General features: G+C 42.3%; 1 protein-coding gene across 8 annotated transcripts in view; it reads right to left on the bottom strand.

The window, feature by feature from the left end:
* LOC117966668 (nectin-1-like) overlaps positions 1–17,799 on the bottom strand; it is a 147,340-nt gene that overhangs the window by 19,225 nt on the left and 110,316 nt on the right. For 5 of the 8 annotated variants that reach the window (XR_009311110.1, XM_034913209.2, XM_059009760.1 and 2 more), the window contains exons 7-8: positions 9,050–9,143; positions 5,977–6,081 (exon numbers count right to left, since the gene is read on the bottom strand). Coding sequence is in view for 6 of the 8 variants with exons in the window: in XM_034913209.2 (XP_034769100.2) it covers positions 5,977–6,081; positions 9,050–9,143 (199 nt within the window). In the remaining 2 variants the exon portion in view is untranslated. The remainder of the gene's footprint in view (positions 1–5,976; positions 6,082–9,049; positions 9,144–17,799) is intronic. The other 3 variants (XR_009311112.1, XM_034913213.2, XM_059009762.1) reach the window with 1 other exon arrangement.

Genomic DNA, 17,799 nt, shown 5'->3' with positions numbered 1-17,799 from the left:
GGAACAGCAGGAGACCATCTCGATGAGTGGGACGAGGAAAAGCAACTGAACAAGCAGCAAGAAATACAAACAAAAACTGCAGAGCAAAGCAGAACAAAAAACACATTCAGCTGAGGAAAATAATGTCTACATTAGCAAAGCCACATGGTACACAAACTGCTGCTGTAAATAGTGTGTGTGGGGGAATGTAAGGTTGGCAGGGATGGGGTTAAATCTGTCCCTGCCAGCAATCACAGGTGTGGCCAGTCCCCTAATTAGGTAATTGACGCTGATTGGGGAGTGGCCACATGTATACAGGGAAGGAGGAATGCTTAGTCTGGGAGAGGGGAGTTTTACTGCGTGTAACCTGCGTGTTAAATATGTGTTTCTCTGTGTTAGTCAGTGAATGTGAATGTGAATGCCCAGCCTGACCTCAGTGCTATTATTCATTATTGTTTTGTTTAAACCTATTATTTTGGCCCCTATGCATTGTTTATTTGCTCCAGTATTTTGTTGTGTGTGTTAATAAAAGTGCGCATACCCGCCTGAGCTGCAGCTTCCCCTGACTCGGAGTTTCATTCCTGACGCTGTCCTGCCACATACACAAACATGAATACACAGCTCTAGAAGATTACCAGTAAGATTCACTCTACAGTCCTAGTTTATTTGAAATACAGAATGATCCAGCCAGCATACAGCTGCCACATGGAGTGCAAAGTTGACTGCTGTACATGCGTGCCTGTCACGACTAGAACATGTAAGCATATCTAATCATGACAACAACTACCGATATGCGAATCCCCAGACACAATGCATAATACACAACGGCACTCAAGCTATGAAAACATATGAAAAATTGGGCACCTAGTGTGCAACTTTTACTCTTACTGTATATACAGTACAGACAACGTTGCAAAATTCTTACTATGCACATGCTGCATCATTATTGCTGCCAAACTACAAACTGCAGATTTTCATGCAAAAATTCCCTTGCAGCCTTCACCATTACTGTATCTGCTGCATCCACCTTTTACTGTATACTAAAATCAAGGGTAAGAACCCAGACTGTAAGTCAAATCGTCTTATATTTCTCAAGTTGCTTTTTACTTCAGTATTTACAAATATGTTATTTCTCTGCAGGTTCGATAAAACCTAATCTATCTAGAAATGAAATGAATGTCATTTTGAAAGCCTCAATGAGACACCTTTGGAAGGTAGAGAAGCTGGGGTTTGACTGCGAGAGACCTGAGGCAGTGTGGATGTGGCTGGCACTCCCATTGAGTGCTCATAGCATTCAGTATGCTGCTGGTATTGAGTCTGTCCCCGAGCACTTGCTTTGTGAAGACAGACAACAGGGGGGCTGACAATATAGTCATCCACAATTCAAATGAGCTAACGTTTTAACAAAACAATTACAATGAAGTGGGTATCCTGTATATTTAGTCTTTGCCACTGGTAATGAATGAGGAGCTCTTAAAGTATACAAGAATATCAAATTATTATTATTATTATTATTTTTTTTAAATCATAATAATAACTCATTATGTTCCATAAATTAGATATTTTTTTTTGATAATGCCATTTACTTTTTAAAGGTGGTAAAAGTAAGATATTTAACTTTTAGGACCTTATTTTGAAGCACTGCAAAGTCACATTTTCATCCGATATTAATGATATTGCAATGATATTAAAGTAAAACAAAGCAACTTAATAGCAACAAGGAGAAGCAGGAACACAGCTACGTCACAGGCGTGGTTTAAATAGAGTAGAAACGGTTCCGTACACACAACACGCACCTTCCTCACGTCGGAGGAAGAGAGCGAAGGAGGGTCTGTCTAAAAAGGGCGGGGAGATCGCTTTGTAATGTTTCAAAGCTTGTTTTCTTTTTGCATTGCAAGTCCGAAAGCTGCACCGCATCTTTGAAAGATTTAATTGGTAACTAAACACAAAGGTCTCCAAGGCTAGCGAGAAGATAGAAGAGGGGTTGGTTCCAAAAGGAACTTTGAAATTATTATTATTATTAGTTTATTTAGCAGACACCTTTATCCAAGGCGACTTACAGAGGCTCGGGTGTGTGAACTATGCATCAGCTGCAGAGTCACTTACAATTACGTCTCACCCGAAAGACGGAGCACAAGGAGGTTAAGTAACTTGCTCAGGGTCACACAATGAGTCAGTGGCTGAGCCGGGATTTGAACCGGGGACCTTCTGGTTACAAGCCCTTTTCTTTAACAACTGGACCACACAGCCTCCTCTATAGTTAAGACCTATAGAGAATGGGTTGAGAAGCTGCAGCAATGTGCTGTATACACAGTTGAATCTGCTATAAGTTTAGGTGTATGCACATCACTTTGAAGGCCAGCATGGAGGGGTGCTGCAATCTAATTCTTTCGATGTTCGTTCAATATTAGATTTGAAAAAGCGTCACGACAGCGAGATAGATGAGGAAGAGGGTGGGTGAAGTCGGACAGCCATCTCACAAGCAGCAATTACCAGTGGAAGGCTGGAGCAGACAGGGATAGAGATGGATGGAGAGGGACACACAGAGTGACATCATGTGATTACTGCGATACAATCAACTCTAATTCCCTGACCACACTGTCCCAGCAACCCCACCTCAGACTGATGCTCTATTGAATTCTGTCTGTGTTTCTGAAGATTTACTGAAAGTACAGGGAACCCACATACACATTATACTACAGTTCAGACTAAAAACATTATCTAGGGAGGGATCCTGTTCATGGACAGCACTATAGCCATTTTTATATGACCCATTTTCAATGATTAATGGGTAACAGCATTTGGATTCATTGCTATTTAAATATCAACATGCCCAAGGTGACAAAAACAATCGAGAAACCACATAGCTGCAAGAAAGAGCAGTTTAATTGTAGTTTGGAGCACCTTGTTTTAGTGATTATTTCATTTGTCTCTAAAGAAATGTGCCTGCAGTCTCTAATACATTTCATTTTCTCATTCAAGACCGATCAGAGGAGTACATCTTTAAACAGAGGCCACGGTGTTAAGCTGTATCTGTGTGGAAGGTGTGTGTGTGTGTGTGCGTCTGTGTGTGTATGTGTGTGTGTGTGTGTGTGTGTGTGTGGTGTGTGTGTGTGTGGTGTGTGTAGTGTGTGTGTGTGTGTGGTGTGTGTGTGTGTGTGTGTGTGTGTGTAGTGTGTGTGTGTGTGTGGTGTGTGTGTGGGGGGTTGTCACTGAGCTAGTTAGGGAGTGCTTCTAGTTCAGTGTAGTCTGGAGGCTGTTATTCTGGCACACTGTTAATGGGACAAGCACTATGGGAGTCAGTGCAACATCAATAAAAAATAAATACAGAAAAACAGCAAGCAACACTTGAGAGAGGAGAGTATACTTGAGGAAAAGAGCGAGAGAGAGAGAGAGAGAGCGAGAGAGAGAGAGAGAGAGAGAGAGAGAGAGAGAGAGAGAGAGACTTCATTTCCTGCATCAATGGAGAGCTACAATAAGTTTTAAAAAAATCCATACGTAAAACAATATTAAAAATGAATGGGTGGTTTGCAGTTTCTAATTCCTCTCAAATAATAACGTGTGTCCGTACAGCACAGCATGTGTAGACGTTGTGATTCTGCAGCACTGTGCTGGAGTTTGCGAATCCTTGCAGACTGTAAAGCTCCCGGCAATAATGTCTGCAGCTCAATAGCAATTCTATAAAGATGATGGTGCTAAATTAATATAAGCTATAATATTACAGAGACTGGGCCCCTGGCTGTGATGGGATTGTGCACTGGTGGTATAATAAACTGGGATCAGTGTGCTTTTACGGACTGTAGGCTCTGGCAATGGTGTGGAGCGACACTGGGGTTAGCTATTCTCAACACAATCTGTCCCATTACTTTACTTTATAGACCTAGACACGTGTGGATGCCAATAGCAGCATTATATATCTAGCTCCTGAACAGTACACTGTGAAAGACGGAACCAACCAGTCCCACTATAGTTAATGCATTGTCCATCAGAGTAAAAAAAAAATGTATCAACATGAGGGTTAATCTGGCTAAATAAACAACTTGGAAAATCCAGTGACATGGAACACTGGTAAGGGTGTCAGCACAGCCAAACAGTGAAGGGTAACATTTTAAATTAAAGAGTAAGTAACGGGATTCCGAAAAATATAACGTTATCTGTCCCCATGTGTTGTTACAGCTGTTTAAATAAAGTGCCTGTCACTTATAACTTTAAAGTCCGTTTCAAAGCTCTTTTCAAAATGGCCGCTCTAGTGCACTGGGATTTGAGATCTGTCCTCTAAATCACTGCAGGAACAACAAGTGCTCTGACTTTTCTGCTCCGTGCCACATCATGGATTGTTATCGCTGTGTAACCTGTTTGACAGTGTGGGCAATAATCCTGACACTATCAGTGCACTAGAGCGGCCATTTTGAAAAGAGCTTTGAAACAGACTTTAAAGTTATAAGTGTGAAATGTGGTGAAGATGTTAACAGTGAAAAGAAAAATTACAGGTATGTTATTTAAACAGTTGTAGCATCACGTGGGGACGTATAAAGCTATATTTTGCTGAACCTCACTACTTACTCTTTAAGTGTCTCTAATAACTGTGTATTTACATCGTAGTTACTTTGAAAACAAATACCTACACATAATTACAATGTTATTATGTATAGTCAGAATGTAGTTAATGCATGAAATAACCCTCATCTTAACTCTAACCCTATCCCTAACCCTAACCCTATTCCTAAACCAAACCCTAACCCCCTAACCCTAACTCTAAACCCAACCCTAACGTTAGCCATTTTCTGATACAATTGTGCATTTACATATATCATGCAAAAAGATTTATCAGTTAAGTACATTGTAACTATGCATAACAACATTGTAATTATGAGTAAGCACACATGCATTTACTACTATGCAAATACACAGTAATTAGAGACACTTAATGGAAAGTGTTGCCCAGTGAAGATGTTTTATTTTCTCTCTGTTCTCTTATTCTAATACATTTCTGATTATACTGAGAAATTAATTCTTGAGTAGCTTAACAATGCACCAAGGCATTGCATTACTCAGTATAAGCTGTCATCTGATATTATGTACTATTATTGAAATAGGGTAATCATAACCACAAGTAAACAAATTAATAAATAAACAAACATATTTGAATTGAAGCAGGCAGTGTCTTTTTACCCTTTACTTCAATAACAAACTACACAATATACAAGACCCCATAATGAATACAAAGTGAATGATCACAGCCCAGCTTCGTGACAGGCAGAGTGTCAGCTCAGCTGAGTCAGCAGAATGAGAAACCACCCGTATCACTGCTGGCAAAACCCCACATGCCACCACATGCTGTACCTCCTGCAATGACTCTCTATAGACTTTTAACACTTTAGGTGTATCTGACTCATTGTGCTAAATTGTAATTACATTGTAAGACACACAACCTCAGGGGTAAATACAGTGTAATTACAGAAGACGCTAGCTACAAGCAGTTTTTTCATTTTGTAATTAAGCTTGTCGTAACTACACAACCGCACATGTAACTACTGTGTTACTACAGTGTTGTTACAGTGCAGCTGGAGGCTCCTAATAGTAAGCGTGTCTGAAAATGCAAACATTTTGATGTGACTGTTCAAAGAAATGTGAGTGTTTAAAAAAGAAAAGAATCCTGATTTACACATGCAGTGGTGTTGGGCAGGTGCAGTGTAGTGTAATTACAGCTGGCAAGTTTTTAGAAAGCCGCTTTTTGTAACAGGACACAGTGACAGTGTGCAGTAATTACAATGTAATTGTACAGTGCAATAACTAAGCAATTAATGATATGATAAAGCTTTGCCAAAAAAAAAAGCAGAAAAGCAAAGGCACTACTAAATGAAGACGTGAAATAGAGGTGGGGGTGACTGGATGACAATAGCGAAGCAGACTGTCCCTCCCGGGACAGAGCGTGGCAGTGTGGTACCGCAGGTGGTTTGCAGGGGTGGTGGGAGGGGAAGTGGGAGGGGTACTCACCGAAGTGTCTGAGTATGGGCTTGACTCAGAGGGTGCCATGTCGTAATAAGGAGGCTGGAGAGGAAATTTCTGCAGTTGCTCTTCCGGTTTGTCCAGATGTACCACCTATGGAGACACCAGAGCCCATGCGTTGATGAGGGCTTAGAGCTCAGAGCAGTGACTCGGGGAGAGGCAATCAGAGCTGCACACTGGAATGCTCGCCCCCTTACCCCACGGCTGTGATCAACAGTCAGGTCATGTGAATAGGGGATCTTTTTGTGATTTATTGTTTCATTATACTTGCTTCCACTCCTTGCCATGTTCTACAGTATGCATGTGTATCATTCCGCCAGCTACATCAATACCAGTATTATCTTTATTATCCTTATTTTTGTATTTAAATGCTTTCACTTCATTACTTTATAAATGTTTAATAATGTCAAATGCGTGTGGTATCTGAACCCAGGAAAGGGTTCATTTTAGCCTTGTTTTCCATGTGAGAATGTGGAGTAAAATGTGGGCCTTGCTGGTGGGCCAATCAATGAACTCATTATTCAGTTTGGTATAACTGAGGCAGGTGTGTATAAAAGACTGCACCTGGCCTGTAAGTTCAGTCCTGTAGAGGCTGGGGCTGAGGAAGGAGCTCCAGTGGGTTGCTCCCAAAAGCAACCAAAGGTGGGACTGTGTATTGATATTATTTGTTTAAAAATCTTTTTTTTTCCCCTTTATTTGTGTTGAATAAAAGTGTTTCGTAGCATCACTATTTCAATGGCTGGCTGATTTCCTGCTTGTTTGCCTGGTCTCTTGTCTGAACCTTGACAGGTAGCGACAGCAAGTTCCATGTAGGACCCATGTAGAAATGAAATGCTCGGGAATTGTAACAGTCCTGCCCAGGGCTTTACCCACTTCTGTGGCAGAGAGATGAGCTAATCAAAACCGTGAAGCCGTTAAACTAAAGAGGCTGAGGGCTGGATGCATGGTCTAAGAACCACAGAGCTGACAAAGACTGACTTAAGAGAAACAGTACTTAAGTAAAACATTACTATACAATATCTGAATATCTATTGTATATCTGATCAACAAACTGAACCCTCTCTAGCTGGTGCCCCAGTAGGTTTAAATGTAGGGAGGGGGAATTTATTATTGATAAGTTTAATATGTCAGAAATTTATTTTGATCAGTGCTAGCCTTGTATGACTACCGGGACTGGAAATAGAGAACTATTCTCTTTCAGGGACTTGCTGATGCCTTTGTAAGCTTCAGCTAAGGGTCGCGAGCAGTTTTGAATGTGCATTTAACTGTTCTGTATTCTGCAGGCCTTTTTATCTTAGTGAATTATGAAGTCTTCTGTCTGCGCTGTCTGCAGCTGCCAAAGTATTTAGAGAACTGGCCATTAGGTTAGAAGTCCAAGGTTTTTATAGATTTCTAAAGAAGTTCTGGATATGCATAGACTTCATTGACATGTCCCTTCTTTTGGCTGCCCAGTACAGCTTACCATGCATTGCCCTGGTAAAATCATTGCCCAGTTAATTTACAGCAAAGCTCGGTGGAAGCATGGTAAAGCTCAGTCATGCATGACAAAACCATGGCAAAGCAAAACATGGTGACGCAGTGGGAAAACATAGACAAGCGTGGTAAAGGCTGGTAAATGGTAAAACAGTGGCAAAGGATAGTAAATGCAACTTTAAAATTCTATCCAGTTACTACACATGCAGTGACTACATTATTACCACACAGCCATGCATATAATTACAATGTGATTAGCAGCCGCTGTTATGGCACAGACTATATAGTAATACTCAAAGGAACTTCTTTGACAACAGTTTTGACTAGAAGTCTCTCATATTTGAAAGATAAAAAGAAAGAAAGAAAGAAAGAAAGAAAGACTTACACTCTTGCTAGCTGCATTGCACCCTACAGTACTTTCAGAGCATACACTCCACAGCTCTCCTGCACCAGAGCACTCCATTCTCAGCACTGCAGTTCTATCCACATTGCAACTTTGTTTTTAGCCCTAACTATCTCCCCACCGTTTTTAGGAAACACCAGCAACACCATTCAGATACCATCAGAATGCCAGAACCATTAGCCGACCACATCATCACCAGCAATGGAAACACAGTGGTCCTGAAATAGAGGCAGCAGGTACTGATGTGGTTCCATGGTAAGGCAATGGATTGCAGTTGGTATTGCTCCATACCGCTGGCATGTCAAAATGTGAAAATGCTTCCCCTGCGCTGCCATTCATGCCATAGTATTTGTATTGTGCTGCCATTGTTCCTGGGCACAGAACCATTGCCAATACTGCATTGAAAATGAATATTATTTGGTAACAGCCTGCTCATTGAGGAGAAGCAACACCCTCATTCAATTTCATCCCTCTGAAACATTCTCTTTACTGAGCACTAAAACACAACTCCCATGAAACTCAGCTCCCAGCTCCTCTCTCATTACTTGAGAATGAATAATACAATATCCATTGTTTTCACAGTATGACAGATGCAGCATTTGCAGAAACCTGTACATAGCCTACAGTTTCTCCCAAAGGATGAAGAGAATATAAGTATCTGCATGAGGCACATTCTTCATTACTCTGTGAAAATAAAACTAGATCTGCAGCAGATTGATGTTTGTTTTTTAGTCGAGTGCTTTACAATGTACATTTAGCCCTCAGTCTCGATATTAAGATCAATGGGATGCTGGGATGCCAACGCATTACATGTTCCAATTAGCAGAGTTTTCTAACCAGATAAATCCTGCTTTGTACATTTTGTGAAGCCAGCAAATCTAACAGGGAGTCTGAGCATGTACCACCAATGCACGGACAGCCAGGGCGATTTGCATGAACAGTTACAGAGCTTTTAATCTTATCTCGTCTGCCACGGTCAGAATCCGTAATGATAGTGCACCTCACAACGCTGCGCGTTACACCAAGAGTATGAAGTGCTTGCTGATGCAAAAAGAAAAAAATATATATATCAGCCAGCGCTGCTAGTCTACTTCCAGTTACAAGTGGCACATGTAAAGCAGAAAAAATACAAACATTTAAATATATCAGTGCACGCTCATGCAATGAGATGGGTTGCACACTTACCTGGATATCGCCTGCTGTCAGGTGGCTTTTCATCTCGATGGTCTTCTTCTTGGGGGGCGGGGGGGCTGGTTTATGGGCGGGAGGAAGGTCCGTCCTGGTAGGAGACAGGTAACAAAAACCAAAAACAAATACAGTCCTTTCATTCTGACCTGAATTAACACAAAACATGACAATGAAACAGTCCTGGGTACCATCACATAGAGTCTGATATCTGGATTTTAGGAGACAGCAATGACATGCAAAAAACTACATCCACGTGGCAATGGAACTACCTTGTGTCTGTTCCAGTCTGTTCCAGTCCAGCACCGTGTCTCAACCAGGTCCTCAAATATTGAATGTGACTTGCTACTGTGGGATCATCTAAAGCAGTGGTACACAACTCTGACCCTCGAAATCCAATCCGATCCAGGTTTTTACTCCAAGCAGGTTCTAAGGTAATTAATTGAAGACGCTAAGAGGCAATTAACTAATTTAGGACTTGGTTGGAATAAAAACCAGGACTGGAATAGATCTTGAGGGCCAGAGTTGAGTACTACTGATCTAAAGCATGAAAAACCTGGTTGGAACAAGGTCTTGGATGGAACGGACTGGTCAAGCCACAAGTGAGAATTACTGTTCCAGTGATTAATATGCAGCTCTTACCCTTACTATTGGGATATCTTTACTGTTATACCAGTATGGTATAGTGGTCCCAATTTTCATTGCATTTTTTTTGTCAGGATTATTAGAGAGGCTCTTCTAAAATCGGCGCGAGTGATCTCTGCTGATTGATATTCAGGCAGGCAGGTCTGAATTATTTGTCTGACATTTACTACTCCCAACCTGCAGTGTGACTCAAAATAACCCTTTGATCAGCATGCACTGAGAACCCTCTGCAATGAGCAGAGGCAACTAGCACACACGGCACACCTCAGCCCCGGCCTGTCAGTCTGCCTGCGGAATATCGGTCTGTTAACAGATAAACAGGTAAATGGAAAGGACGACTGGACGACTGTCAGACAGACAGGCAGACTGGTCTAGTTGCAGTAGTGGGACCATTCAGTCTTCCCTGTTTTAGTTAGATAATCAACTTATGAACATAAGCACCCTTTCTCTCACACACACACAAGCTCCTTTCTCTATCTCTTTCTCTATCTCTTTCTCTCACTCTCTGCTCTACATATATATATATATATATATATATATTTATATATATATGTAGCAACACAGTATTGAAAGGCCTCTACTTCCTCCTCCCCTCTCCCTCTCTCTGTCTCTCTCTCTCACTCTTTCCCTCGCTCACTCTCTTCCTCCTACCCTCTCACTCTCACTCTCTCTCTCTCTCCCTCTCTCTTCCTCCTACCTTCTCCCTCTCTCTGTCTCTCTCTCACTCTCTCCCTCGCTCACTCTCTTCCTCCTACCCTCTCCCTCTCTGTCTCTCTCTCTCTCTCTCACAGTTACTTGTTAGAATTATCTAAGCTCTTCTCGGCATCTTCAAACACGACTGGGCTTTTCTCCCAATTAAATGAATAGCTGCTCTTTTCAAAGAGTGGTTCTCTTAAGTCATGCTTCATCCTAATTATTTGAAGCTGACATCACACCGTTACAAATCCGGACTGTCGTGCACCCTTATCTTCAAACTGGCCACATTTTACTCGAGAGAGAAGCGCTCCGGAAAATGTCTTTCATTCGGAACCAACCATCCATCCGAGTCAAAACAACTGAATCCGATGTGTATTGTCACCTTGAACAGCAACAGCAACAACAAAGGACCGATTCAGTGAGCTTTTTTTTAGCTGGAGGCCAGGGGAAAGCTGATATAAATAATTAGCGCGTACCAAAAACCTGATGTGAAAAGAAAAACAAATAGTGGGATCTGTGCTGTGCAGAGGGACATAGAACAGAAAACGAGTGTAGTGTTATAGTGAAGGGTGCATATTAAAAGGTGTACCATGTAGAAATACTACGGTACTGTCCAAAAACACAATAGTTTCAGATGAAGTAATTGTAGTAATTGACTGCTGTGCTGCTGTGGTTTTATACAGCTGGGTGTCCAGTAGGAAACCAGTAACCGTGTACCAGTTCAGTGTGTGATACTGGGAATACTCACATTGCACAGCACCATGCACGACTCACCAAATCTGTGTTGAATTTCCAAGTTCATTTGCTGATCCTTGTTTCCGGCAGAGTGGCAATACATTTACACAGGAAATTAAAGTACCTTTTGCATGAACAAACATAATAAGCAGCGAGGGAATTCTTGGGAATTGTACAATATGTACTGGAAGCTGTTTTTAACTTCGATGCGTCACACCGTTGAACACTACAAAGCATCAGCTCACCTCCCCGCATTACTGCTGATAATATCTCTGACTAACTCATTGATTAGGAACAGACAAACAGCAGGTGGGTTCACTCTTGGTTAATTAGCAGGCCTGTTCAATTAGTCTCACGGGGGGGGGGGGGGGGCTGTGCTGAAGTGGAGCTCGAGTCCATTAGCGATCCGTAGCTTTGTTACCACTCACAAAAAAATGATCAAGCTTGTGATGTTTTTTTTTCCGGTTGTTTCATACCTGAAGAGAGGTCCCAGGAGAGCGTTTTGTCTTTCCAATAAAGCAGCTGAGCTGCGCATAGATATCGCTCATCTTAACAGAACAGGTGAGTACAACAGAGAGCAGAGAGAGGAGCATCAACACGACGAACACATCAAACCAACATCCACACCCCTCCTTACCCGGCTGGGAAGCCATAGAAAACATGCTAATGGGCAATAATTACCCCCTGTCATAAGCCCCCCTACTTCTTTATTTTATTGGCACGCACTGGATTTTGAAAACAGGCATGGGGTAAATAAACTGTGAGGCACCTCAGAGAGAGAGAGAGAGAGAGAGAGAGAGAGAGAGAGAGAGAGAGAGAGAGAGAGAGAGAGGAGAACGGTGGCTGTTTCAGTGGCACGGCTGTTATATTATAGAGAACTGTCTGTCTGTAGCTCTCACCCTAACTCTAACAGTATCCCTAACCTGAGCCCTTGCCCTAACCCTAAATCTAACAGTATCCCTAACCCAAACCCCTGCCGTAACCCTAACTCTAACCTGGTTTTTAAACAAACAATAATTTTATTTTTTTTTAACAGCTGTTTTTATCTTATTGTAAAGCGTTCTGGGATGCATGTGGGTGAATGAGGCTTTAGTACAGTATGGTGTTACTCTGTCTACAGGCGACGAGTGGTTCAATCTCAATATATCAGACCCCTTGTGTGTTTCACTCCTATATCCAGGATCCCTTTCCCAGGATAATCAGAAACTGGATTTCAAGTTTATAAGAGATGCACCTTGAAACGTCCTTCACAACAGCACTAAAAATAGTGATGAATGGGGTTGTTCAGAATTCCTATCATCTCATAATCACATAAACCCATGCACATTTATGAATAATCCGCTTTCCTACTGTGAGTAAGAACAGGACTCCTAGAACTCCCACAGTCATATAAAAACGTGACTTATATGTGAAAATGGCACAGATTACATTTTTACATTTTAACTGTGGCTGAACTATCCATTAAGCAGCTTTAAAGTACCTCCAAAAAACAAAACAAACACAAGCTCACCACTGGGATGAAGATCATGAATCTTTATGCTGGGTACCTTAGCAGTTTTAGGTGTAATATAATTGCAAGCATCGCTATTACAGTTTTTTTATTATTACTATTATATTAAATCTGCAATATAGGTAGCAGAGCAACAATTAAAATGTTATCCAAGATCCAATCTGTTCTGTGCTTTACAAAATACTAGCTCCAGAAATGTCAAGTCTGACTTATTTAGAGTGAGTCATTACAGGAGCTTTTTTGGCATCAATTTTAGCACTCCTGAAAGAAAGGAAATGATGAACTTATTATATAAAGATAAAGATAAAAAGGAAAGAAATAAACGGGTCCCTGGAGCTCAGTAAAGGGAGGCACTTTATTTAGGGTGTCATGAACAACTGTTTCATATATTTAATTGCACATGTATTGCATACATGCCAACAGTCCCTATATGGTCTGGACAGTCCCGATTTCCTAGCAAATGTCCCGCGTCCCGATGCATAGGAAGAAAGTCTCGATATTTACCCATAGAAAAGAAATTCATTTATTCTGCACAGTAGAGTTAGTGAAAACCACCCGCTGTGCTCTTCATGCGGCTGACACATCTGCTGATCACTAACAAAGGTAAGAACGCTTCATTATGTCTGTGTTTACTATCATGATGGTCGTGTTGTGTTGAGTTGGGGGGTATATGTCTATTATATGATAATGAGTGTTTTTTGCATGTGACTCCTCCCATGTGTATGATGCATAAGACCCCCCCTACTCCCACCCCGGAGACGAGTGTCCCGCTGAACAGTCTCCAAATGTTGGCAAGTACGGTATTAGATACACATGTCAATAGGTACACAATAGGAGGGCTTGTGTGTATCCAGCCTGCCATTGCAATGCTGGGCTCATATTCCATGTCGCAGCAGTTTCCTACTGCAAAAGATATTTAAGACACAAAAAGAGCAGATATGTACGACATAGGTCATTACGTTTTGGAATAATACTGTTCATGCTGTTAATTTGTCATTTTCACATGGTTACATTTCCCTATTGGATGTCAATTGACTGTTTAATAGAACTAAATATCAAAGAAAAAACAAAGCCAAAACAAACCAGAACTAAACCCGATCAAGGGTGCAAGAGACAGTTGCGATTGTGTCAGTTTCATTGATCTCAGAGCAATGAAGTGAACTCTCGCTGCGCTCCCTGGGGCACAGGCTGTTTGCAGCCATACATTTACACACATACACACCAGCGCAATGACAAGAACGGGACAGATAAGAGCCTCCGATCAATGCCTTTCTCCTACAATGAGCTACGGCTCAGAAAGCAAGTCCCTAACGAGATGCGGAAGGATGACTGACCGCGAGATAAGGGTGGAGACGAGAGGGGAGAAGGGGAGATTTTGAAATGTCAGTTTTTCTCTCTCTCATTGTATCCTTTATAAAAGCTGCCCTCAGTATAAGCATAGGAAAGTGTAATAAAGCACAGTGAAAGCATGGTGAAGCTTAGGTAAAAATTGCAAAGCACAGAGAGGTATGGCAGCTAATGGCAGCTCATTTAAATGTGTTTATTATTAATTAATTAATTTTAAAAACATGCTAATATTCCCTGCAGACCCTAGAACAAAACGACCCCCCATTTTGTGAACAGAAAATAGATACATATACACTCCACTGTGTGTCTCTCCCTATCTCCTGTGTGTTGACTGCAGGGCTTCTAAAGCTGTCCTTGGTGGTGTTGGTTAATGGCATTATAATATGCTCAAGGTCATAGCAGTCCCTGGGGCATTCAGCACTCACATGAACCCCTTTGCCACACTATTCAGCTTTCCAATATGGAGGAGTGTTTTCAGGAGTGTATATTTACTGTACAGGTTGTAAAGTTATGGGGCTGCCATGGTTTGTGCAGTCAGCTCAGAGTTTGCTTTCCCTTCAAGAGAAACATTGAAGTTGTATTTTTATATGATAAAAAACTACATACATCAACCCTTCTGGAATATAGTTTTATTTAGGGGTCGTGGGGCCTTTTAAAGAGGGAGTGAGGGAGTGAGGGGGTGGGGGTTGCTAATTAACTCCTGTTATTTTGAAAGTAGAAAAAAAAACTATGTAATAGTGCTTTGTGCTTTTTGTAACCAAGGGATTGAATTCCCCTGAATTGCGTCCAGGATTCTGAAAGCCCGGGCTGTGCAGCGTGCGAGAGATTCGTCCAGGTCATGTCATGTACACTGCTGTCTCTGAGCTCTCCAGCCCTGTGCTCAGTGCCTCAGCGATCACTAATGCATCATGCCCTGGTATTAACTGATGTGAAGCTAAGTGCAGTAAACTGGGACAAACAATCGCAGGGAGCCGCTCGAAAAGAGGGCGGGCTTAATTACAGGAAGCGAAACAGCTAGACTGATTCATCGAGGGAACTGTCCTCGGAAAATAAACACACATATCATTTGCCTACAATTCTTTCAGGTCACAGTGCAGTGGTGTTTTGTTTTTTTGTTTTTTTTCTGGGTGCTGTATAAATGGTGATGGGTATAGAATTAATTAAAGTAATCAGATTAATTAATTGAGTATAGAACACTGCAGCTGTGTATACTACAGCGATATATCCCACTGCACATGGGTGTAACAATTACATTACAACAAGGATACAGGGGAAAAAAAAAATTCGGACTGATGAGCCCCTTCTGAACCGTGAACTCTGGAGCCGCTAGCAACAGCGGAACTGTGGGAGGAGCCTGCTCACAGTGAGGCTTGCAGTACTACAGCGCCACCTAGCTGTCACAATCCAGAGTAGCTATCAATGTGTTGAAAAACATGGTTTAGGGAGGTGGGAGGTGGGAGCGGAGGTGCTTGTTCTTATCCTGTGGCCGGAAAACTATCAGAAAAACAGGACTATTTAGAAGGCAATTATTCTGGCAGTGCATCCAAAAAGAAAGAGGGAGAGAGAGAGAGAGAGAGAGAGAGAGAGAGAGAGAGAGAGAGAGAGAGGCAATACTTCATTTCTCACATGAGCATAGCCGTGAGGCAGAATGATGCAGTTTGTTTGTTTTTTGGGTCAGGGCTGCGCTGCCTATAGAGTGGCATCAGGCATCCAGTTAGCACACGGCCCTCAAGCTGGGAGACAGAGTGAATCTGGGGCAATACTGGCTGAGCTTTTGCTCCCATGCAAAGGGTGACTCCTAATTTCAAATTCAAAGTCATACAGTACAAGCATTGCCAAAGTGAATGCAGCAAATATACTGTATACACAGATTAAAAAAGGGGGGTGCCAGATTAATATTTCAAATATATTGATTACCATTTTTTTATCATGCTATACGTCGTACATTTCCTTGCCAGACTTGGCTATGCTTTTCTTTTTAATATCCTTTTACCATGATATACTGCACTAAACTTTACAAACGGGAACAGCGGATTCTCTTGTCTCTGCTGCTGAGAGAGGCAGGTGTGTACGTACAATAAAGAACATGATCTAGATAAACTGGAGAACTGTCTAGAAGCATCTGGAGAAATACAATATGAATGTCATGCCTCAGGCTCTTATGGAATGCCTTTGTATTGCATCAGAAAGCTGAACTAGAGTATACTGAGAGATCTGCAGAGGATATCATTGCTGGAAATGCAAAGAGATTGGTTGAGGAGATGGTCCAGTGGTTAAAGAAAAGGGCTTGATACCAGGAGGTTGTCGGTTATAATCACAGCTGAGTGTGACCCTGAGCAAGGCACTTCACCTGCTTGTGCTCCGTCCTTCGGATGAGATGTAAAACCAAGTGACTCTGCAGCAGCAGTCGTGATGCATAGTTCACCCCCTAGTCTCTGTAAGTCGCGGTGGATAAAAGCGTCTGCTAAATGACTCATTACTAATTATAATTGTTGACCTTTTCAAGGTAATTTTACTGTCTTGTCCCCCCCCCACCGCCCCCGATCCACCAGCCCCCGATCCACCAGTGACACAGGGTCCTGCCATCGCCCCCAGCTTCGGAGAACATTGATGATAGTAACTACAATCAGCCTCATCAATGTATAAAAACGCATTTTCAAAATCTTCTTCCTTGAGTTTTGGATCAACTACCAGCCAATGCCCACTCACTGAGTCGCTCACATTCAAATACATTCCACAGCACAGAACGTGATGTTGATGGGACCCCTGTCTATAATGGCTGGAGCCAACATGACAAAGCACATGGGGAATGCATTCCATACACCTTGCCAAGAAGGGTATAGCTCTATAAACATTAGAGCTGCTGTTTTTGTTAAGGTCGGCTGCCCTGTTCACCTGTGTTGTGTGCATTACTCACAGGTCACTCTGTCTCTGTGTTGTGTGCAGTACTCACAGGTCACTCTCTCTGTGTTGTGTGCAGTACTCACAGGTCACTCTCTCTGTGTTGTGTGCAGTACTCACAGGTCACTGTCTCTGTGTTGTGTGCAGTACTCACAGGTCACTGTCTCTGTGTTGTGTGCAGTACTCACAGGTCACTCTGTCTCTGTGTTGTGTGCAGTACTCACAGGTCACTCTGTCTCTGTGTTGTGTGCAGTACTCACAGGTCACTGTCTCTGTGTTGTGTGCAGTACTCACAGGTCACTCTCTCTGTGTTGTGTGCAGTACTCACAGGTCACTGTCTCTGTGTTGTGTGCAGTACTCACAGGTCACTGTCTCTGTGTTGTGTGCAGTACTCACAGGTCACTCTGTCTCTGTGTTGTGTGCAGTACTCACAGGTCACTCTGTCTCTGTGTTGTGTGCAGTACTCACAGGTCACTGTCTCTGTGTTGTGTGCAGTACTCACAGGTCACTCTCTCTGTGTTGTGTGCAGTACTCACAGGTCACTGTCTCTGTGTTGTGTGCAGTACTCACAGGTCACTGTCTCTGTGTTGTGTGCAGTACTCACAGGTCACTGTCTCTGTGTTGTGTGCAGTACTCACAGGTCACTCTGTCTCTGTGTTGTGTGCAGTACTCACAGGTCACTCTGTCTCTGTGTTGTGTGCAGTACTCACAGGTCACTCTGTCTCTGTGTTGTATGCAGTACTCACAGGTCACTCTCTCTGTGTTGTGTGCAGGACTCACAGGTCACTCTGTCTCTGTGTTGTGTGCAGTACTCACAGGTCACTCTGTCTCTGTGTTGTATGCAGTACTCACAGGTCACTCTCTCTGTGTTGTGTGCAGGACTCACAGGTCACTCTCTCTGTGTTGTGTGCAATAC

The sequence above is a fragment of the Acipenser ruthenus genome, chromosome 39 (assembly GCF_902713425.1).
Source record: "Acipenser ruthenus chromosome 39, fAciRut3.2 maternal haplotype, whole genome shotgun sequence".
Taxonomy (NCBI): Eukaryota; Metazoa; Chordata; class Actinopteri; order Acipenseriformes; family Acipenseridae; genus Acipenser; species Acipenser ruthenus.
Note: the sequence above shows the minus strand (reverse complement) of the source record. Positions and strands in the feature narration are given on the sequence as shown.